This window comes from Cyanistes caeruleus, unplaced genomic scaffold (genome assembly GCF_971803275.1).
Source record: "Cyanistes caeruleus unplaced genomic scaffold, bCyaCae1.hap1.1 HAP1_SUPER_30, whole genome shotgun sequence".
Lineage (NCBI taxonomy): Eukaryota > Metazoa > Chordata > Aves > Passeriformes > Paridae > Cyanistes > Cyanistes caeruleus.
Window position 1 is genome coordinate 704,620 of NW_028256295.1, and position 24,290 is coordinate 728,909.

The 24,290-nt window shown below is 51.1% G+C and overlaps 1 protein-coding gene across 1 annotated transcript; it reads left to right on the forward strand.

Moving 5' to 3' along the window:
* The first annotated feature begins 2,492 nt into the window (after nt 1-2,492).
* On the forward strand, nt 2,493-23,247 carry LOC147645232 (serine/threonine-protein kinase pim-1-like). Its single transcript, XM_086874754.1, has 5 exons — nt 2,493-2,507; nt 2,549-2,599; nt 2,804-3,170; nt 3,696-3,872; nt 23,192-23,247. The coding sequence occupies exons 1-5, from the start codon at nt 2,493-2,495 to the stop codon at nt 23,245-23,247; spliced, it is 666 nt and encodes a 221-aa protein (XP_086730880.1).
* Nucleotides 23,248-24,290: the final 1,043 nt, after the last annotated feature.

Below are 24,290 nucleotides of genomic sequence, written 5' to 3' on the forward strand. Positions count from 1 at the left end.
CCTGAAACATCCCACCAAATTCCAGAAAACCCCACAAAATTATTTAATCTACATTTGTCTTGGCAATTGTAGATCCCGGCTGCTCTTGCCCCTCTTCTGCTTGCCACCTGAATTTTAGCAGTACAGCTGCAATTACCTCTTTCAATCAGTGCTACCCACTGTGCTTTTGTCACGGGGAACTCAGGATTTTTGTTTCAGCCATCATGATCACTAGAGATCAAAATGCTCCCAAGTCCCTGAGCACTAAGTCGAGGGGAATTAAAGCCACACAGGTCACATTTGCAGTGCTCAAACACAGCCCTGTTGCTGCTGCTGCTGCTGCTGAAATAGAATCAACTGACAGAGGCCATCACAGAAATTGCCTCTGCAGTGGCAAATAAAATGAAAAAATCCACCAGGAGAAAGAAAAACCAGAACTCCCCAACTCGCTTCATTGTTTCTTCTGAGCAGCAGCAGAAGAAAAAGGAACAGGGCACCTTTCAGGCAGCTCCACAAGCTCAGGGTTCTCATTTCCTGGGGAATCTGAGATGCAATTGGCCTTGTTAAAAGGATAAAAGCAAAGGGAATGAATTGGGAATTATTAGGAAAAAATGACCCTTCTTACACACAAAGTTCACCAAGTCATTCCCTGCATTTCTCCTTTTCACATTCTTTCTCTCATCCACTGACAGGTCCAGCTTATCATGTTCTGCTGCTTATCATCAACTGATTGTGCTCTTGATTTCTCCCAGTGCAAGAGATGTAGAATCATCTAAACTGAACACAGAAACAAACTCCCTCTGTCAGCCCATCTTCATGTTCCAGATCACTTTCCAGATGTCCATGGGGCTGTTGGAATGATGAGCTCTCCACTGCTGGCTGCAGGCTCTGGAGATTCTTTCTCCACATTCAGCCAGGCTTGTACTCCCCAACAATTCCTGGCAGCCCATCATGTTTTCTTTGGGTAGAAGAGGAACAATGAAAACCTCACCAATGGCACAACTCCCCTGTCCACAAGGAAAAGAAAGAACAAGTTGTCAAGTTCTTCAAACATTTGTCCTGCTTTGCTGCAAGAGTTGTGCTGCACTCACAGTGTGGGAAGCCAAGAGAAGCTGCAGCTGGGGGCACATCTTGTGACAGGAGCTGCGCCTTGTTCTCCAGGACAGGTTTTTGGAAAGAACAGACGGGGAGAAGATTCTGGGAAAACTGAAACAGCTTTGTGAAGAAATGAAAATAAAATCCAAAGAAACAACCACTAAGTTTTTTTTCTATTTTTCTCTATTTATTTTTATTTTTCCCTTTTCCATCTTGCGCTGTTTCTCCATCCCATTCATTCCAAATGGCTCTCACCTCTAAGATCTGAGACTTGGCAAGTTTTAGACCCTGTAAAATACCCTGAGCTATAGCCAGTTTGCCTTGCCCTGTTTTCCTTGGAAAGCAATGCTGGAGACACAAGTGCAGTGCTTGGCACAGGTACAAATTCTGCATTCAGGGAATGTGCTCAGACGGTGTCTGAGCCTCAGCAGGGACAAGGCACAGCAGCAGCCAAGGGCATTGCTGTGCCCCTGTGCAGGACTCCAGACTCTGGCTCTTGGCTCAGCAGGGCAAAGTTGCCGTGTTTGGCCAGGCTCAGGGGCTGCCCGGGGAGCGCGGGGCTCGGGGCGGGGCCGAGCGGGCAACGGACAAACGGACACGGGGACAAACGGCCCCGGGGCTTCAGCTGCAGCGGCAGCGGCGGCAGCAGCGGCAGCAGCAGCAGCAGCAGCGAAAGAAGCGATTTTATCAATTTTCTGTGTCTCCTCTCCCTCTCCCACTGTCCCTCATCTTCTCCCTTTTCCTGTGTCCCCTTTTCGTCCAGGTTCCCTCTCCCCGTGCCCACCCGGGCCATGCCCCCAGCCCGCCCCCGGCCCCGGGTGGGGCTGCCCCGTCCCCGTCCCCGTCTCCGCCCATCCCGCCGAGGTCTCCTCTTCGCCCAGCTCTGGCTGTGCTGGGCGGGCATCAGTGCCAGGGGCTGGGGCGGCATTGCCGCCCTTTGGCTCCGCCTGGCCCGACCCCGGCCCCGACCCCGGCCCCGGCCCCGGCCCCGACCCCGGCCCCGGCCCCGGCCCCGGCCCCGGCCCCGGCCCCGGCCCCGGCCCCGGCCCCGGCCCCGGCTCCTCCCGGGGCCCGCGGAGGACACAGGCGGTGCGGCCGCTGCCGCCGCCTCCGCTGCGGCTTCCCCGGCCCGAGCTCCGCCGCTGTCGCGTTCCAATGAGGGAACGCCTGCGGGTGCCCGGCCCGGGGAGCTCGGGGAGCGCTCGGGGGCCGTTCCTGGCCCCGGGCCGAGCACTGACGGCCGCGTCTCTTCCCCAGGGAAGGCGCAGCAGGCCCTGCAGCAGCGCTACCGAGTGGGGTCACTGCTGGGGCGCGGCGGCTTTGGCAGAGTTTTTGCGGCCACTCGGCTCTCGGACGGACTCCCGGTGAGCAGAGGGGCCGGCGGCGGGCGGAGGAGGAGGAGGGGGCGGAGGAGGAGGATGGGGCTGGACACGGTGGGCGGTGAGCTGAATCCGCTGTTCCCTTTGGCTTGCAGGTGGCCATCAAAAAGGTGCCACGGAACCGCGTCCGGCACTGGGGCGAGCTGGTGAGTGAGCGGGGCCAGCGGCAGAAGCCGGGCCGTGCCGGGCGGGGATGAGCCGGGGCCCGGCAGGGTGGGAGCCGCCAGGACACCTGGAGGGAGAGCGGGCGTGGGGCCAGCGGAGGGCACAGAGCATCCCGGGCTGGCTGAGGGCTTCCCGAGCCCTGGCACGGCCTCAGCCCCACTGACGGCACCGTGCTCCTCCCGCAGCCCGACGGCACCAGCGCACCCCTGGAGATAGTGCTGCTGGACAAGGTGTCCACAGGCTTCCCCGGTGTGGTGCAGCTGCTGGAATGGTTTGAGCTCCCCAACACCATCGTGATGGTGCTGGAGCGCCCAGAGCGGTGTCAGGACCTGCGGCGTTTCATTCGGGCACGGAGGTTCCTGTCCGAGGAAGAGGCGCGGGAGCTGTTCCAGCAGGTGCTGGCGGCCGTGCGGCACTGCACCAGCTGCGGGGTCCTGCACCGAGATATCAAACCTGAGAACGTCTTGGTAGACCTGGACACCGGCGAGGCAAAACTGATTGACTTCGGCTGTGGCACCTACCTGCAGGACACAGCCTACACTCAATTTGCAGGTGAGCCCACACAGGGGCAGGCTCCTGGTCCCGGCATCTCCTGGCCCGACCTGGGTGTGGCAGCAGGGATTCTCCCAGGACTGGGGCTGGGGATGGGGCAGCCAGCCTGACAAAATCCCCCGTGGGTGAGAGTAGCAGAGAGGGGGAGGCAGAACCTGTGCACCTGCTGGTTTGGTGTGCAGGTGAGAATGGGCTTGGACTGCTCTGCTCACCTGATTTGCCTTGGTTCAAGATATTTTTTGGGCAATGCCAGCAGGGAGGATGTGGGTGTGGTTTTTCCCCAGCACTGAGTGGGTATTTCCCTTTGTTTGTCATGGTCAGGCCTTGCCAGGGTTTCTGCTGCCCTCTTCCAGCACCAGTGGCTTCTTTTCCAACCCCAGGTTTGTACCCAAGTCCCAGGTGCTGGTGAGAGGGCAGCAGGTCACCCCGTGTGCCACTGGGGCAGCCCCCACATGCCCAGGGATGCTGGGGCCAGGCTCTGGGAGCAGCAGCATCCCCCTGATGAGCTCCATCCATATTCCATAGGAACACCGTCATACAGCCCCCCGGAATGGAACGACTTCGGCTGGTACCATGGCGAGGCAGCGACCGTCTGGTCCCTGGGCATCCTGCTGCACGAGATGGTCTGCGGGGAGCACCCTTTCAGGAGGGGCAGGAACATCAGATGGGGCCAGCTCCCGCTGCCACAACGGCTCTCCCAAGGTGGATCCTCATCTCTGGGCACGGGGGGAACACCAGTGTTGGGAGACAGCAGCGGGCTCGTGAGCATCCCGCTCTGGCAGCTGCTGAGGAGGTGGCACATGTCCTGCTCTCCTGCTCTCCTCCAAAACAAAGAATTGATGGGAAAGTTTAGGCCCAGCTCTGAGCACATCCAGCGTGGCCTGGGCACGGGAATAGTGGGGCAAAGCCGACAGGAGCCTTCTCCAACTGACCAGTGGTTTGTGGTTTCTCTCCCCAGACTGCCAGATTCTGATCAGGTGGTGTTTATCCCTGAACTCCTTGGACAGGCCCTCATTAGAAGACCTGTCCTGTGATCCCTGGATGCAGGATATTCATCAGCCCTAGAAGAAGGGAGAGAGCCACAGGCACAGTGATGCAGGGACCTGGTAAGTTACAGCTCCACACATGCCCTGGCAATCAGCAGCAAAGAAACCCAGACTTTTTTGTCCTGCCTGTGTCACTGCACTGGGGTCATGGAATGGGAACACACAGCCCTTGTGCTGGAGCTGAGCTGCTCTGCCCAGCACTGGTGGGCACCATCTGAGCTGGTTTTGCTTGTCCTGCTTCACTGACAGCCGGGCCCTGGGCAGAACCCTGACAGCCTGGTGTCACCCCAGGGAAGAAGGAGCCCCTGGAGAAGCTGTACCAGGTGGGGCTGCTGCTGCTGCTGCTGGAGACATGGAGGACAACAGCAAGGATGACAACCTCTTCCTGCACCTGGCCAGCGGGAGCTGGCGATGATGGACTTTGATTCTGGCACCTTCTTCAAAGCCAGGCTCCACAGTGAATTTTCAGGTAAGTCCAGACCCAGGGGGATGCTCCCAGATTTGTGCATTGGCCGGGAACCAAAGGTTTCCCCTTTGCTGGGGCAGATGCAACTGATTCCTCAGTGGCTGCCCAGCTGGTTTTTGGCAGGGCTGGGGACATGGGCTGGGGTGGTTACGAAATGGGAGTGGGATCCTGGCCCTGCCAACAGCCCCCAGCACCCACCGTGCCCCGGCTGGGGCTGGGGCAGCCAGCCCGACACAAACAAACCCCCATGGCAGGAGCACAGGTGGGACTCCAGAACCTGAGCACGGCTGCTTTGCTGTGCAGGCAAGGAAGGGCTTGGGCTGCTCCACTCCCCTGCTTTGCTTTGGGATCACCGTGATTTTGGGGGACAGTGCAGGGGGAAAGGGAGAAAGCATGGGCTTCCCTCACCCATGGGTGGGTTTTTCCCCAGAATGTAGGCGTTGGGCCTTCCTCAAGCTCCTGACAGACAAAAGATTTTTTACCATTTTTCTTGTTTCACCTTTTTGTCTGTAACCTATTTTCATTAATTTGTTGTTTGTTTTTCTAAAGGAAGCGTTCTAGGTGGGGTCCAGTCTGGATCAGGAAGTGCTTGGGACCAGCTGTGGCGTGGATGGGCCGTGCCCTTGGAGAAGACTGAGGACATCGTTTGGGACCAGCTTTTCTTCTGGCAGCAGATGGTGTGAGGTGGGTCCTCATCTCCTTGGCATGGCTGGGACAAGAGCTTTTGGGAGATGGCAGCGGGCACAGGAGCATCCCGCTCTGGGCAGCTGCTGAGGGGCTGGATCTGCCGTGGCTGGCTGCAGGCTGGGCACATGTCCTGCCCTCCTGCTCTGCTCCCCAAGGCAGCAGTGATGGGCAGCTTTGGGCCCAGCTCTGAGCACGGCCAGCATGGCCTGGGCACTGCGGCTGGCTGGGACAAGGGGACAGGAGCCTTCAGCTGACGGGCGGTTTCTGCTTTCTCTCCTTGCAGCCGGGCTCTGCGGATGCTGAGGCTGCTCTGGGCTCTGCCAGGGCTCTGCTGGGCTCAGCACCGGGCCGGGATCAGCCAAAGAAGAAACGCTGTGACCTGCAGCAGAGACTTGAGCATTTTGGCAATGCAGCTCAAGTCTGCAGAGTGTCCACCTCCAAGGGAAAACATGACACCCCCCAAAAATTAAACTTGTTCCATAACTTCTGAAATGAAATCCATCTGGGATGACCCCAAATGACATTTTTCAGCTTGCTCAAGCTGTAGCTCAGCTCTTCCCTGAACAGTTGTGTCCCACACCTGCCTTTTACTTCACAACTGCTCCCTCCTTTCCCCCAGTGAGTTCCCAGCCCACCACAGTCTCCATCACACTGCAGCCTTCCTTGATGCCCCTCACCACGAGGAAGGCCAAGCCCCAGTCTCAGGGACTCATCCTGTCAGTGGTTGAAGAGCAGCAATGTCTGTCTGTGCCAGGGGCTCTTGGATGTCTCTGTATCCATGGACAGAAGGGTCTGTCTGTGCCAGGGGCTCTTGGATGTCTCTGTATCCATGGACAGAAGGTCTGTCCTTGCAAAGGTTTCCATAATATCTCTGTACCCATGAGTATGGAATGAACACAGAGAGTGAAAGTGTCAGTCACGTTGTTTGCACACTCCTTCCTTTCCATCCAAGACACATCCATGCACACCCCCACGTACAGATATATTAAAAGGATAGGGATGGATAGAGATTTCCCACAGAGCTCTAACTTTGGCAGAACTCACCTTGTAAGCCATGGCCAGGGCATTTTTTTCCCAGCTCTGTGTCAGTAGGTGTCCAAGAGCTGAAGGGAACAGCATTTAGAAGCAGTTTCAGGATTTCTAGGCAGGAAAGAGAGCTGACAACCATCCACATAACTCACCATATTCGTCGGGATGGGCTGCTGGTTCTTTAGGAATATGGCACAATGGAGACACGAGACTTGGGATAGTCCCAGCTCTCTGTGGATCTGTGCAAAGGGGGAGCAGCAGAAACGCCTTGTGTCTTCTTTGGGGACACAAGGTCCAAGGAGCTGGGGTGGCAGAGCGTGACCTGGGCTGGTGGCAGGTGAAGTCCCATTTCATGACATCCCGGAGTGGCACAGGACAAAGCTCCAAGCAGCCACAGCCCCACTGAGGAAGTCCTTGGAGTGCTGCACATCCCATAGGAAAAGCTGCATTCCCTCAGTCCATTGGCATTTATCACTTCCATTTGCAACACTTGAGGTCCAAGTTTCAAACGGCAAAATTTTTACACTCAAGACACAGTCATGAAGAACATGTATTTCAATTTCCTATTCCTTTAACTGCAGTGTAAAATATCTTGATATTGGAAAACATCAAATCTGTAAAGGAAGGCAGCTAATGGATCCTTTCCACTAGCACGTGTACAAACTAAGGAACTAATATCAAAGCTGAGTTCTCTTTTTCAAAAGATCAGTTACCTCTTTCTTACTCTAGTGTTATAGAAGATTTTTCACTACACATTTGGGGATAATTTTTATCTTTCATATTTTTTTTATGTTTTCTTTTTTGGTTTTTTTTTTTGTTTTGTTTTGTTTATTTGGGTTGTTGGGTTTTTTTTACAGAAAGCATGTCCTAGAAAAGGCATGTCCTTTGCTCCTGGTTCCCGTGTGGAGCAGCTCCCTTCCCGCTGGCTGAGCTGCTCAGGCAGAGCCCGGCAGCTCCTGGCCCTGCAGGGCTGAGGCTTTTCCCCGTTGCTGGGCACAGACTGATGGAGCAGCACTGCTGAACACGGGCACACGCAGAGGGAGCAGAGCAGCTGCCTTTGCCCACCTGAAGCTCCAAGGCCAAACTCTGAGCAGGCACGGCTGCAAGAGACTCGCAGGCTCCCTGTTGGCTCTGCTGCCCCACTTGTGCCCGGCCCAGCTCTGCGGGAGGCAGAGGGAGAACAAGGGGCAGCTCCCTCCCAGCCCCAGCCCAGGGACCCCTCCAGCCCCGGGCCTTGGGCCACTGTCAGCACCCGCTGCTCCAGCCACCGCTTCTGCTGGCACTGACAGCAACAACCAAACTGGGGCTGGTCCCCAGGGAGCAGCAGCAGTGCCTGGATCTGATCCCTCAGCCTGGGGCAGCCCCCTGGGGGAACAGAGGGCACAACAAGAGGGACAAAACCAGGCAGGGGCAGAGACTGGGAAGAGCCAGAGCTGGGAGCTGCAACAGCTGCTTCATTGCACTCCTGGAGAAAGCTCTTGGCTGGCTCAAAGCACTGATAGGTGTCAAAGGCAGAGACGAGGCCACACCAAACAATGCTCCTGTTTTCACACCCTCCTGTAATAAATGGAAATGATTCATGCTAACTAAATTGCAACTATTTGGAAAGTTATTATTAGGAGCAATCAGGGGAATTGGTGTTACAAGGTAGATGTACCCCTCTACAGACGTTACATGTTAAAATTAAGGTACAGGATGTAGTTTTGAGATAAGGAATGTCCTAAGACAAAATCGACCTTGAGATGGATAAAGTTGGAATGACTTTAGGTATAGGGCCTGAAAATTATAAAATATAAGACTAATTAGTAGAGTACAATGCTTACTTACATAACACAACGCTTAGGACACATGCACAGCCTGTAAGGTTACCCAGAGGACAACGAGGATGAGTGTAAGCCTTCATCCAAAAGACCACCAAAAGAAGACTGAAGACCCCCTAGCAACAAGAGAAGCATGCACCATGAAGAATAGTGATGGAAAATTTAAAAATTGGAAGTAGGGGGAAACTTATGGGAAACATGAATGAATATTTATAAGCATACAGTATATAAGTTTAGTTTGAATTGCTTTGTTTAGTACGTGAGGTCGGGTGAGAAGCCCTCTCTGTACTCCAGTCAGTTTCGCTTATGCTTTAATCATATTTACTGGCAAGCTATATTCATATATATATTCATACAAATATATACATATGTGTGTATATATATATATATGAATATATTCACTAAATTGTACTCTTTTACTACATTGTATTCCTTCTATATCAAATTGCTATTCAATCCACTAAATTATATTCTTTTATTAAATTGTTTTCTTGTATTCAATTCACTAAATGGTATCAATTTTTTCTTGTTATTAAACTGCTGTTAACCCAATAGCCCTAGCTGTCCAAATTTCAGTTTGATTTATGACACTGCCCTTGGGTGAGTTACAGCCACAGCGAGAGGGAGGAGGAGATGATCTCACCCATGGCTGCTGCTGGCTCCAGACATTTGCTGAGATAAAGCTGAGCCAGAGCTTCAGCATCTCCCCCAAAATCACAGAATCACAGAATGCCTTGGCTAGGAAGGGACCTTAAAGTTCATCTCGTTCCACCCCCTGCCATGGCAGGGACACCTTCCACTATCCCAGGCTGCTCCAAGCCCCATCCAACCTGGCCTTGGACACTTCCAGGGATCCAGGGGCAGCCACAGCTTCTGTGGGCAAGCTCTGATCTCTGCCCAGGTGAGCAGGGACAGGAGCCGAGGGAACGGCTGGAGCTGGGCCAGGGCAGGGCTGGGCTGGAGATGAGCAAAAGCTTCTTCCCCCCCAGGGGGCTGGGGCAGTGCCCAGGCTCCCCAGGGAATGGGCACGGCCCCGAGGCTGCCGCAGCTCCAGGAGCCTTTGGCCAGCGCTGCCAGGGATGCACAGGCTGCGATTGTTGGGGTGTCTGTGCAGGGCCGGGGGCTGCACTCCATGATCCCAATGGGTCCCAGATGCCAGCTCAGCCCCTTGTGCAACTCTCACCCTTGGGCTCAGCCTTTGTGTCCCCTGGAGGCGCTGGCAGAGCTGATGGGGTGGGGCAGGAGCGGGGCAGCCCCAGCGTTCCCCTGGCAGTGCCAGCACAGCCGGGCCAGCAGCCCCAGCGTTCCCCTGGCAGTGCCAGCACAGCCGGGCCAGCAGCCCCAGCGTTCCCCTGGCAGTGACAGCACAGCCGGGCCAGCAGCCCCAGCGTTCCCCTGGCAGTGCCAGCACAGCCGGGCCAGCAGCCCCAGCGTTCCCCTGGCAGTGACAGCACAGCCGGGCCAGCAGCCCCAGCGTTCCCCTGGCAGTGACAGCACAGCCGGGCCAGCAGCCCCAGCGTTCCCCTGGCAGTGACAGCACAGCCGGGCCAGCAGCCCCAGCGTTCCCCTGGCAGTGACAGCACAGCCGGGCCAGCAGCCCCAGCGTTCCCTCCCTGGAGACGCTCCAAGGGAAGCGGCCAGAGCCGCGTCCAGTCAGCGGAACTGAGCGGCCACTGAGCACCCCCGGCCTGGGCTGCTGTGGATTCCTCTGCACACAGCTCGGGGAAGGTGCCCTTGGCCACCCCCACAGTGCCACAGACAAGTGTCACACACAGTTACAGAGCTCTGCACACAGCTGCCAGCAGGAATCAATTAAAAAAAAAATAAAATTAAAACCACCAAAGAAACAAGATACAGGGGACTCCTCCCAGCAGATCCTTTCCATCCTTCAGTTGTCACACCTGCATGCACACAAGACCTGGGGCTGCAAAAAATCAGGCTTCATAGGCACACTTGCAGGAAAAACGGGTTTAGGACAGGCTCTCAGCAGAACTGTTCTCAGCTGGGTGAAAAAGGCCCCTTTGGCAGCTGCAGGGCCATTGAAAATGCAGATCCTCAGCCCATGGGGGAGAAAAGGGCTCTGAATTCCCCTCCCCTGACACACAAACCCTGCTCCCAGGCTGCTCCCCACACAGGATTCTACTGGAGGACTGTGGAAGGCTGAGAGTTGTCTCTGGCTTCTCCATGTTCCCTGTCCTAAAGCTGCCTGGGAGAAGAAATTTAGGGTCAGCTCCACTGGCACAATCCCTCCTGGCCCAGGGCACAGCCCCAGGAAGGTCTTTGCTCCTCCCTCGGCCCTCCCTGAGGAGGCTGGCAGGGCTCGCAGGTTTATGGCATTTGTCCTTGCTGCCCCTCACATCCCACTGCCCCACAAAGAGCCCCGAGCCACCCGTGAGGGACAGGCCCTGCTGGGCCAGGCCTGGGCTCAGGGCTTGGCCTTTCTGCTTCCTCCAACCCAGCCAGGCCTGGCTCAGCATTGCAGTTCCTGGGCTGTGCCCCAAGCTCGCTCGGGCCCTGCTGGAAAGGGACCTGAGGTACCTCCATCCCCTCGGGCAGTGCATGGGAGAAAACAACAAACTTCTCAGGAGGATGGGAACAAACTTTCAGCTGCAAACTTTAGAGAATGAGGTCCTCGGAAAATCATAAAGCTGCATGCATGTTGAGAGCCTGACAGAAGAATGGCTAAGAGAAAAAGGACATGATACTGTAAGGTTAGTTAAAGTATGAGGCCTCAGGGTCAGTATGCCCCTGAAGAGAGAGTTATATAGATAACAAGATGTTGAAACTGCCAAAATATGCAGAACTGCAAGCTGAAGATAAAGAACTGGTAACTGCAAGGCCAACCACAAAGAACAATATGCGTCAATGGTAGCAGACCAATAATGAGCTGAGTTTTTGCAATATGTATAAGCTAATTAAAAGCATTATAAGTTGTGCATAAGATTTCAATAAACTGAGACTTGCTGACCATGATAGCATGAGGCTTGTCTTCCACGGCTCCGGTAATCCCCAACCTCTGGCGACAGATGGAGATAGGGATCCCATGCCAGGTATGAACCTTCTCAATGTCTGTATGGGGTTTTGCGGTTTTGGGGAGTTTTTGGAGCATCCAGGGCTGTGTTTGGGATCAGGGGAGGTTGGGGTGTCCCGGGGGGTTTGGGGGTTCTCGGCAGGTTTGGGGGTACCTGGGCAATGCGGGTGGCAGTGCTGGGGACCCCGTGCCGGGTTTGAACCTTCTCACTGCCCACGGGCAGCGTCAGCGTGTTCAGGGAGATCCTGGGGGGCCCGGGGGGTCACCCCAAATCCCAGGGACCCCAAATGCTGAGGGACCCCCCGAACTGCCCTCACCGCTGGATCTGCTGCAGGCAGGGGGGCACCAGCACTCGGCCCCCACCCTCCACCATCACAGGGGGGCTGTGGAAGAAATCTGGGGTTGCAGGGACAGGTTGGGTGGGACCCCCAAAGTCCTGGGGGAGGGGACACGGGGGGACTTCCAGGAATTCCCATTATGGGGGAAAGAAAAGGGACTAGGAAGAGTTTGGGGGGGCTGGGTGGGTTATGGGGGACCCCCAGTAGTCTTGGGGGACGTGGGGAGGGTAAAGAACAGGGCAACCCCCAGGATGGGTTTGGAGGGGAACCAGATTGGAGCTCCCATGGCTGCGGGATGGGGAGATCTGCCCATGGAATTCTATGGGAATGGCATGGCAGTGAGATCCATCTACAGAATTCCCATGGGAATGGGACAGCAGTAGAATCCATCCGAGGAGGTCTCACGGGAATGGGATGTCTGAGATCCATCCATGGAATTTCCATGGGAATTGCCATATTCCCACATTTTGCCCTCCCAAATCCCACATTCCCATTCCCATATTCCCATGGGAATTCTGCCCTCCCCACCTTTACACTCCAGCGCCTCCCGCCCATATCTGACATATTTCCAGAGACATTCCCTGCAGCTGTGAGCCAGGGAATTTGTTAATCCCTCAGCCTGGATCTCAGGGATCCCCATGGCGGTGCCACAGTTGCCATCGCAGCCCCACAGATCCCCCAGCCCCGGCTCCCCCCGCTCAGCCCCGCTCTGGCTGTGCCGCTGCTGCAGCATCTGCAGCTCCCCGCTGGCCCCGTGCCGGTGCCGCTCCTTGTGCCGGCCCTGGCTATCCCAATATCCCAGCCCTGGCTATCCTAATATCCCAGCCCTGGCTATCCCAATATCCCAGCTCTGGCTATCCCAGTATCCCAGCCCTGGCTATCCCAATATCCCAGCCCTGGCTCTCCCAATATCCCAGCTCTGGCTATCCCAATATCCCAGCCCTGGCTATCCCAATATCCCAGCCCTGGCTATCCCAATATCCCAGCTCTGGCTATCCCAAGATCCCAGCCCTGGCTATCCCAATATCCCAGCCCTGGCTATCCCAATATCCCAGCCCTGGCTAGCCCAAGATCCCAGCCCTGGCTATCCCAAGATCCCAGCCCTGGCTATCCCAAGATCCCGGCTCGGCTCCGCCCGGCCCCGCTCGCTGCGGCGGCGCTGGAAGGGGATCCCAGCCAGGGACCCCATGGACATGGACTGCGGGAAGCCCGGGCCGGGCTCCGACAGCGCCGCGTGCAGGGAACGCAGGGAGAGGAGAACTGGGGGGACATTTGGAGATTTGGGATCGGGGGGGTCACGGCTGAAGGAAAGGGGGAACGGGGAGAGCCGGGAAGGGCATTTGGGGATGCCAGGAGTGACAAGAGGGGAGGCTAGGGCTGGCTAGATGTGGCATGGCTGGAGTTCAGGGCGTTCCTGTACCCAGGAAAGGGAGCTCCAAGGGTCCCCGCTGTCCCCATTGCCAGGACAGGGCAGGGAAAGCCGGGATGGCTGGGAATAGGGGTCCCGGCTGTCCCGAGTGCTGAGGAAAGGAGGGGCTGGCTGCTGGGAGAGGCAGGAATAGGGGTCCGGGGGGTAAATGGGTGAAGGAGAAGGGGGCTCTGGGGGCTGCTGGAGGCGGGATGGCCGGGAAAGGGGTGCAGGCGTTCCTGGTGCCGGATAAGGGGGTGCAGGGTGGGACCCACGGCCGGGAATGGGGGTTCGGTGGGATGGCGGCGCCCAGGAATGGGGGTTTAGGGGCCCCTCGGCGCTCCGGAATGGGCGATCAAAGAGTCCCGGTGCCGGGGTCCCCCTCACCTCTCGCCGCCCCCCGGGAGCGCCCCCGGCCGCAGCGCTGGAGCCATCGCGCTGCTCCGCTGCGGCCCCGCCCCCAGCCCCGGCCCCGCCCCCAGAGCCGCCTCCGGCCCCGCCATTGGCGCCGCTCTTTGCTGCCCGCCAGTGGCAGCCCGAGGCTGCAGTGACGTCACCGGTCGCCGGGCAGATCCCGGCGGCGCAGGGCGGCCAAGGCGGAAGCGAAAGTGCCCGAGGGAGCGCGGGGGGAGGGGACGGGGCAATTCCAGGGAATTCCCCTGGATCCCCTCCCGGGATCCCCCGGGACCCTCCTCGGCCGCGCACTGCGGGACCCCCGGGACAAACTGGGCTGAACTCCCGGGCCCTGCGCCCAAACTCTGCCTGGAACCCGCCGGCTTCGGCCCAAAGCGGGGGAAGCCCCGGCATCCGCGGATCCCATTTTTCCTGCGGCTGCGGCTCCCCAGCCCCGGCGGAGCAGGAGCGGGCGCTGGGAGCCCGAGCCCCGATTCCCAATCTCCTTCTCTCTCTCTCTCTGCTGCTCTCTCCCTCTCCTTTGGGTGATCAGAAATGCCAGAGCGGCTGGAGAGCCCCGTGCCCAGCTCGGCTTTCCCTGGAAAGGGAGGCCTGGGGGTGCGGTGCCCCGGGATGGCCGGGAATGGGGCTCCGGGGGTCCCCGGGCTGACGGAACCGGGGGATCCAGGGGCTGGCAGGGGAGGATCCCCGGGAAAGGGGGTGCAGGGCGCTGTTGGTGCAGGAGAAGGGGGTGCAGGGGGTCCCGGAGCTGGGGAAGGAGATGCGGGGGGGTCCCAGGGCCCAGGAATGGGGATCCAAGGGGGTCTGGAAAAGGCTGAGCAGGAAATCCAGGAGTGCAGACCTAATTCACATCAGAGACACAGAAATCCGGGTGCAACAGGAAACCAAACACTAAGGACTCCACAACTTGGAAACAATGAACACTAAACCAAGGGATTTCTATGGGTTCAGACTGAATAAAGTTTAGGAAACATCTAGTAAAACTCACATGTCATGGAATGATTTTCTCTGCACATGCAGACTATGTGTGGCTGAAATGATTCTGTTCAGAATCAAGTCATGCCTTATTTCTCTGGAGACATTGTTGGAGAGTTTTTGCTTTTCACAGTTTCAGTGAAAGGATTACACCATTAGAAGAATTTTTTGCAATAATTCTACTTTTCTGTTGTCAGTTCTGTTTGGGCCAGGGGTGTGAGAATCAGTTTTTAGTCAGAAGAGAAGAAAAAGAGAATACTTGATTTCTTTCTAATTTTTGTTTTTATGTTTGTGCCTGGCTCTTAGGGATGGCAAAATTATGGTATGGGTTTTTCCATGTTCACCTTTAAGCTGCATTTTGAAAACCAGAAGACCTTGAAATGTGGCCCTTTAAAATGGAAACAGTTAATAGAAAATTGTCTTAAAAAAGAAAAAAAAAAAAAATTGGGGGGGGGGGTGGGGGGTGGGGTTGGGGCTCCATGTGAGTCATCCCCTGGCTGCCCTGGAAGAGAAGCTTCATTCCAGGCAGCCAGCAGAGGAGCTTTAGAAATGCAAATTAACACCCCTGGGGCAAAGCCTGGACAATGTACCAGGGTGTTCCTGCCTGGGGGAGGAATTGGGCTGAATTCCTCTGCCCCTCACCCCAAGCTCTGCCTGGGGGCACAGATGGAATTTGCACAGCTAAAGGCAGAGCCCATGGTGAGGATATCTGACTCTGCAGCAGAAATTGGTTAAGCTAAAAAGGAAAACTGCAAATGGAGATTGTTGTGAAAACTTCACTATAAAAAATGGGGGAGGAATCATCCCACTCCCCACCCCAACTTGTGCTCTCACTTTCTATGTTATCCAGGGTGAATTAGAGCACTGGGGTTTTTTTGCTACCCCAAGTTGAGGGAAATCAGTTGGGAATCCAAGTATGTGCTGATTTAATCAGAGAAAAGCCCAAAATTGATGCAACCCTGGCTGGAGGGAGCACCCAAAAATGGGGAAAAGACAAACAGCCACCAGAACAAATCCTGCAACACCATGGGCCAGCCCCTGGGAACCCTAACAAATTCATATCTGGAGCCAGAGAACTAATTTATCATTTCCATGGTATAATTAGATTACATGATGTCCTCAAAATAATCCCCAGCGAGACAGCTCCAGTTCCTGACTTTCTTCCCAACCAATCCACCCAGATGAGGAACACAACATTTCACCATGGGATGGGGTCAGATTATCTTTTAGCAGAAAAAGGAGGCGGAGTTTGTGGAAAGTTAAATGACTCAAACTGCTGTTGGCAAATAGGTCACAAAGGAAAAGTGGAGAAACAGATAACAAAGTATAGAAGAAAGCACCTCATGTACCGGTCCAAATGTGGAAAGGATGGGCATGGGCAACTTTTTTGTGGTTCCCTGGCAGACCATGGGTTAAACAAATGCAGTTTCTCCTCTTATGTTCTACAGCAACTCTCATCTTTTCACCATGCACGGCACCTTGCTGAGTGCAGCTCATTCAGCAGCTGAGCAAGGGGATGCAGGGGGCAGCCAGGCCTCCTGAGCCACAAACGGCTACAAAAGGACAGAGAATGAGGGCACTGAGAGCAATCCCAAAATCAAAGAACACCCAGGAAGAAAAAACAGAGCCAATGAGTGAATCTGCTTGCAGATATGTGAGCTTAGTGTAGCTAGCAGCTGGCCTGGTAAGTTCCCAGGCAAAAACATCTTGAGAATGAAAAGTTTGTTAACATAACAAACTATTCTTGGGGAAAAAAACAAGTGCACCTGAAGTAACAAGGGATCTGTCCCATGGGAATCAGTAGAAAAAGTATGAAAACATTGTTAGAGAGAAAAGTTTGGATTGACGTGTACACTCACCATTACCAACCAGTGAACTGAGTTCCCAACCAACTGGAATTAAGCAAGGAGCCTTCTGATAACCATGTAAATATAAGCTGTGTGCAATAAAGCTTTGGCTATGGTGGAAGAAGAAACAGGTGTCATTGTCCATCTCTACTGCGACACACCCAAGCAGGACATCGGGTCCTGCCGAAGCAGTGGAAAGAAGCAGCTCTGGTGGCCAAGTGGCACGGCCCATTCCAAGTGTCCCTGAGCACAGAAACAGCCCCAGCACAGCTGAACACGGGGGGACCCCTCAGCCTCGGCTCAAGGGCTCTGCAGCCCCGCAGATTTGGATTTCCCGGCTGCAGCAGGAGGATGGGAGCCGCCCCTGAGCCTGCACTGAAGGCAAGGCAGCAGCAGCCAGGGCTCCCCAGCGGGGGAAGCCCCTGGGCCTGCCCACAGATCCTCTGCTGAAATCCTCGGCCTGGGCACCCTCCTTTGGCATCTCCAGCCCCTGCGGGACAATCCTGGCTGGCACTGCTGGAGCTTCAGGGCTTTCTGTGCCTGCCCTCGCCACAGCTGCTGGGGAAGGCACCGTGAGAATTCCACTCTGGCTCTCAATTACACTCACACTCTGGGCTGGCTGGGATTAGAGTACTGGAAAATATACCAAGTGTAAAATTATTCTTTATTTGATTTCTCCAGTCAGGCTTGGTTTGCATTTGCCTTGGGGAAAGGAATTTTAAAGGTTTTTTTTACGGGATGTTCCACCACTCAGCAGAGATGAGCTTAACATCTCAACAGACTGGGAACAGCCCAAAAGATTCCCACAAAGACAACGACCATCAACAAAACATCAACACCCAACAGCAAACATCAACCAACATCTACCCCAGACACTGCCCTGGCACAGCTGGAGACACCTGGTCTGGAAAAGGCTGAGCAGGAAATCCAGGAGTGCAGACCTAATTCACATCAGAGACACAGAAATCCGGGTGCAACAGGAAACCAAACACTAAGAACTCTACAACTTGGAAACAATGAACACTAAACCAATGGATTTCTATGGGTTCAGACTGTATAAAGTTTAGGAAATATCTAGTAAAACTCACATGTCATGGAATGATTTTCTCTGCACATGCAGACTATGTGTGGCTGAAATGATTCTGTTCAGAATCAAGTCATGCCTTATTTCTCTAAAGACATTGCTGGAGAGTTTTTGCTTTTCACAGTTTCAGTGAAAGGATTACACCATAAGAAGAATTTTTTGCAATAATTCTACTTTTATATTGTCAGTTCTGTTTGGGCCAGGGGTGTGAGAATCAGTTTTTAGTCAGAGGACAAGAAAAAAAAAACTATTGCTTTCTAATTTTTGTTTTTATGTTTGTGCGTGGCTCTTAGTGATGACAAAACTATGGTATGGGTTTTTCCACGTTCACCTTTAAGCTGCATTTTGAAAACCAGAAGACCTTGAAATGTGGCCCTTTAAAATGGAAACAGTTAATAGAAAATTGTCTTAAAAAAGAAAAAAAAGTAAATTGGGGGGTTGGGGGGTGGGGTTGGGGCTCCATGTGAGTCATCCCATGGCTGCCCTGGAAGAGAAGCTTCATTCCAGGCAGCCAGGACGGGAGCTTTAGAAATGCAAATTAACACCTCTGGGGCAAAGCCTGGACAATGTACCAGGGTCTTCCTGCCTGGGGGAGGAATTGGGCTGAATTCCTCTGCCCCTCACCCCAAGCTCTGCCTGGGGGCACAGATGGAATTTGCACAGCTGAAGGCAGAGCCCATAGTGAGGATATCTGACTGCAGCAGAAATTGGTTAAGTGTTGAAAGACCCCCGAGCTGTTCACCAGTCTTCACAGAAGTAATTGTGAATGCCGTTTATTTCTATTATTAACACACCTTTTATAGGGTTCTACAGGGTCTGCGGGCAGAGCAAGCTACTATTGGCTAACACACACAGGTTTACATTCTTATCCTTGTACACAAGGATATTGTTTTGCTTTACTCTCTCTTCTGCAGGCAAGTTTCAAGGATTTTAGCCCTTAATATCACGACTTATTTCAAAGGCTGGTTTGTGCATACCGGCCTTTACTAATATATAAAATATAGCAACAATTCCCCCTTTCTCTTTTTGCACAAACCAGGCTTTGGATAAGATAACACACAACTTAGGCTGTCATCCCAATTAACACTATAAGTAAAGTCCGTCCCCCTTCTAGCACAAGAGACCTCAACCATCCGGTGTTGCCCCAGCTGGCGAACCAGCTTCCAGTGGGGTCACTATCTTCCTCCAGGGCATGTAACTCATCCTGTAGCTGTTGCAGTTGCTTATGGATGGAAGCTGAATGATCAGTAAGATCCAAGCAGCACATGCCTTCAAACTCCCCACAACCACGTCCCTGTGCCAAGAGCAGAAGGTCCATTGCAGCTCGATTTCATAATACTGCATGACGTACACTACTCACATCGGCTGAAAGCTCACTTAACATTGTGGATGTTAAGTTCAATCCTTCCTTAGTCCAACAAGCGAGCCTTTTTAGGGTGGCTAAACTTTAATTCATTCAGGCTTCGCTTTGACTGTTTGATGTTTTTCATTTTGCTAGCTATATTCAACAATTGATGTAAGCTTGGGTGGAACAAAGTTAAGCTTCCCAAGATAACAGGGTCCTCTATGTGGACTAGCAGGAATCCTATTCCATGCCCTATCCCCACAGATTAGGAAGATGGAACTAGGTAATCGCTTTGGTAATTGCCCTGTGAGATTGCACCACAAAGGTTTTACTTCCAGTGGTAGTAACGATATCAGCTATAGGGTTGACTGCAGCTCAGGGCTACATTACTTTGTTAGAATGACTTTTTGTCGGGGGTTCAAACATTATCCATCCACCTGAGGTATTGGTGGAACTTAACAAATCTAATTCTTCTGAGGGTTGTAACGTTGAGAACTTTGGTAATTTTTTGCTTGCCAACAGGCTTCAGGCTGTCTTGATGTGAAGCAAACAGTGCAATTGCACTCTTGCAACATTGCCAATCGATTCAGTTGAGTCTCATTACTAATTAAATCTTTAAATGCTGGAGGATCCCATTCAGGGACTCCTATGAGACAGGTACGAAAGGATCTCCAGGTGTGGCTAGGCTTAGACACATTGACTTTTGGCCAGTTCAGTGTGCCAGAGTGACCCATATGTTCTGCCTCTTTTGGATGTTAGTTAGCAGACAGTTGGTTGGGACTATACACAACACAATTACCATAAGCAGTTTGTTCCATGCAAATGACACCATATTTGCAAACTTACAGCTAAAACTCCAATCGTTAAATGAACTTTCAAAGATGCTTACACTAGCTCTTGAAGGGGGAATACTTATACTTTATACTAACATAACAATTACTACACAGGCTAAACTATCTTAACCTATTATATGACTACTTTTAACACACGTGCTTTGGTATATATGCAGTCTAAGCGTGAAAGCAATTTGCTGAAAGGGTAAACACACAACTACAATTTGCTTTATATACAGTTAAATGGAGTCTCTACACTTCTTAGATCTTCTACAGAATTTCTCTAACACGATTCAGTCCTGGAACGTTCACTGTTCCTGTGATGTCAGCTGGCAGCTGATCGGTGACTGAGGGCCTTGATGTTCAAGTTGTTCTTCAGATCCTTCTAAATCTTAAAACAAAGGATACCTGAAAAATTGGTAGAGACATAACATCATAGTAACGACATAAAAGTTCTGTTGGCAACGGTCTGTGTAGTGTTCAGACACAACTGTGTCCTGACATGTCCACTTCTGATCCATGTCTGGAGTACCAAGGCCGTATGATGACTTCTCTGTTCACTGGATCTCATGTGTTCAGAGGCAGACAGTCTGGTCAGATGGACAGGTGACCTTTTTGAACCTGCCAACAAAACACAGGCACTTCTCTCCTTGAAGTTAATGAATTACACTAATCAAATGTTTTTAGGGCATCCATTTCCCCTGTTTTCTTAAAAAAAAAAATAAAATGAGATGTACTTCTGTTATAAACATCAACAGCAACACAAAACCATATACACAATTAATAAGAACTTATACCGGTTAAAAATCAATTAAATCATAAACATTATTAATAACATATGTAATATAAAACTACTATTAATTACTAAAACACTGCACTAGCATCCCATAGTTAGCAAACAAACAGAAACAAAACAATCAGTGAAGGATTGGGTAATCACCTCCGGAAATGATTCTCCAAGCTCACTTCAAAACTGATCCAGCTGTCATATCAACAGGGTCAAATTGCTGAGTCAAAAAATGACTCAAATACTGATTTGGTACAGAAAACATCTGGATCTGTTGGCAAACGTTCCCTCCAGGTAAAGTCAAGGCTTGGCCAGAGCCTGGCTTTAAACTGGAAAGATGCCTCTTAACATATTTCTAGAACAAGGTTCTCAATAGTAGCAGCTATGAGATGCTTACAGCACAGCAAACTGTTAAAATGCATTTGTACAAATCAAATGATCAGAAGCCTCAGGTACCAGACCAATTAAACCATGCAGCAGTTGGTTTAATCTGAAGCCTCTCCTATGGCAGCTGATCCTCAGCAATGATACATCTTCTTAAAATTCTGGAAACACTGAAAAATAAAAAAGCTATAACAAACAAAACTGCAGAGATTGCAACAACCAATAGAACCCCTGATGAAGTCAAGGGTGTCACAGACTGCATTCACTTCTATCCACAAGCAGGTGTTCACCAGTGTTCCATCACTGCTGTTTCAGTTGTGGCTGTCTTCATATCTCTAGGAAAATAACTATACTTTGCAGTTTAAACAAGTGTCTCAAATAAAACACAAAACAATTTAAATTAAACAATATTTAAACCTAACAATAATTATATATGATAAAAGGAAATAACAAACTTAACCTTAAAAGAATATCCAAGTTAGAAAACTTAACTTAAAAACATTCAAGCCTAAACATTATAAAACTTAACTATCCTTAATTCTATTAACACTTAATCTATATTAAATAAAATCATAACTTAATATTATTCTGTTAGTACAAAAAAGCAACTAAAAGTTTGATATATACTTTTTAAACACAATATAACAGTAACATGAATTCACTATAAAGATTATAAGAATGTAACAATTACATCACAATTCTATGTCATCTAGCTTTGAGAATAACTCACAATAACTGCAAATGTTACTAAAAATACTTATTCATAACAGGAATTTGCCTAGTATATGCTTAAATTGGTTAGGATTTGAAAGTGCAGCTTTTCTAGAGAAAAAACACAGCAACACAGGATTTGGTGAGTTGCCATCTAGGTTTATAGCACTTTTCAAAAGTACTACATTTACATTTTTTCAGAAACACCAAGTCCAATTCTTAAACTAAAACCCAAAATCCAAATTGGTGTATATGCAGTTATATGTGCTTTATATAACAAAAGGACTCACATTAAAATTACCTTATTAAAATTGTGGAAAAAACAAGCAAATAGATAATATATACTTTAACTTAACTTTGTCTTGTACAGTAAAGTTCTCTTAACTAATTATTTTTTAAACCATAAATCTCTTCTGTAGATAACATTAATTGGAAGGTTTTCCTAGAAGCTGTAAATCATACCATGTTTTAACCTTGGGTTCTAAAACCAATTATTGCAAGGCAACTTCTGTTAAACACTTTTTCTCTTTTTTTTTTTTTTTTTTTTTTTTTTTTTTAACTTTCAAAGAATCACAATAACTTCTCTAGTGAAATCCTAAAAACTGCAATTGCATGAACTCATAATTACTTAAAACACAAAATTAACTCTACAATGGCATATAAAAACATTTTGAAAACCCAATAAATTATAACTTTTTAACAAACTGGGTATTATCTGGGTGCTTCTTCTTAGAGAGGGAGCAGGGGGGTGAGCTGCCCACCCTGCTGCTGCTGCAGCTCTGCTCTTATCTTCCTTCACATTCTCGACATACTCTTGCAGCGAGGAAAAACGGAGAGAAAGGAAAAGAAAACCTCACAAAGTTTAACAAATGCAGTTTTTTCTCTCAATCTCTCTTGTTGTTTGCCGATAGAGGAAAAAAGGGCACGATTTTAAAAAAGCAGGCGATGTTACACGAAAAGTCTCTCAGGCCAGGTGCTAACAACGGCGATCATTGCAGCTTATCAGCGTGGCCTTGGAACTTTTCTTGCTGCTGCTTCTGCCCCCAGGGTGCCTTTGTTCTCACAGAGCCCACCTCTGTGCTCCCTCATGTCCCCCTGGTTCAGGTGGAAACCAGACTAAATTTGGCTTCTTTTCTTCCAGGGTGGTAAAGATGGAACTTTAATAAGATTGTAATGCTAAAAGTGACTCCAAAAATGAAGCAAATATTTCTGGATGTATCACATCCTGCCATAACTGAACAGATTCTGTTCGTTGTTTCAGCGTTCGCTGTGGAACTTTTTTTTTTTTTTTTTTTTATTTATTCTTTATTTTCTTCTCTCTGACTCTCCCTCCCTCTCTCCATGGGCAGCATAGATAGGAGTGCTTGTCCAGCAGTGGGAGGTAAAGGCATCTGCTGCTGTGACGCAGGTAGAATTATGGGGCTCACAGCCTCAGCATATCTCGCTTTTCTGTTTCTTAAGGTATTAATTGCAATCTGCCAAGTTCAACCGAGAGACGCAGTGTCCTTGCTCTTTTCTGTAATTGCCGTTTCCCATATCAGAGCCGACATATCAGTCCGTTCTTGCACCGCAAAAAGCAGTGTGAGCACTGCAAATGCCCATGACAATTAGCCCATATAATGAGCATATCCAGGTCCTTTTCCTGGGCTGCTTCGCCTCGTTTAACGAGGATGCAGAGAAGCAGTTTTTTAACCGCCGCAAACTCTGCCTCCATGCTGACGGCCACCCGCAAGGGGGAAGGTTGCGACCCTTCTACCACGCCCTTGCCTTCCTGGGCCTCCCCCAGCAGCCTGACTTTCCACGTCCTACCGCTCAGCGTCTCACCGCGCTCAGGCTGCCTATCCGGTGCCGATCCAAGCCCGCGACGTCTAACGCCCAGATCCACTCCGCTGACTCCAAAGCCCCTCTGCCCACAGGGGTGTCCTTGGTCGGAGCGCCAGATGTTGAAAGACCCCCGAGCTGTTCACCAGTCTTCACAGAACTAATTGTGAATGCCGTTTATTTCTATTATTAACACACCTTTTATAGGGTTCTACAGGGTCTGCGGGCAGAGCAAGTTACTATTGGCTAACACACACAGGTTTACATTCTTATCCTTGTACACAAGGATATTGTTTTGCTTTACTCTCTCTTCTGCAGGCAAGTTTCAAGGATTTTAGCCCTTAATATCACGACTTATTTCAAAGGCTGGCTTGTGCATACAGGCCTTTACTAATATATAAAATATAGCAACACCCTCGTCCCCCAGACAACTTTCTCAAGCAGACATTTAAAAGGAATTACAATTTTTTGTGTCTTCTGAGTTGGATGCACTGGAGAAATACCAGCAAGAGATTCTGAGGAGCTCAAAACAACAAAACAGCCTTTACTGGCAACTATAGAAAATCAGAGAAACTTTGACAAATGGTTTAATATGACAGTCAATAAACAAAAAACTTCTCAAAGCATTAACTTGGCCCATTCAACTCCACAAACTCTAAGCCTGTTCATTTTAAGTTTCTCAAAGTTTGCAAGAGGACAGAAATAGGAAACACAAAATGAAAGAAAGACAAAAAAGCCTTAGAGAAACACACACAGAGATACCAACTCCTGGATTCCAGCAATGTTCAGATAGAAATCCCAAGAGGAGGTAGGCTCAAGATGTGTGTTTGCCTTGTAGTCAGCCTTAAGATCCCCTTGGTCTTCCTGGGCCCATTCCCCAGGTGGGATTTCCCATCATTTGGTCACTCAGGAGCTGGGCTGGGGGCTCCAGAGGTGGGTGTGGAGCATTGCCTTTGGTGTGCCAGGGACTGGCAGACACTGCTGGGCTGGGATAGAGGCTCTGGGGGGATTTGGGTTCCAGGGCAGTGCAGTGCTGGGGTTACAGGGCAGGGCAAGGCTGGACCTGCTCCTTCCTCCCCTTTGAAACACAAATT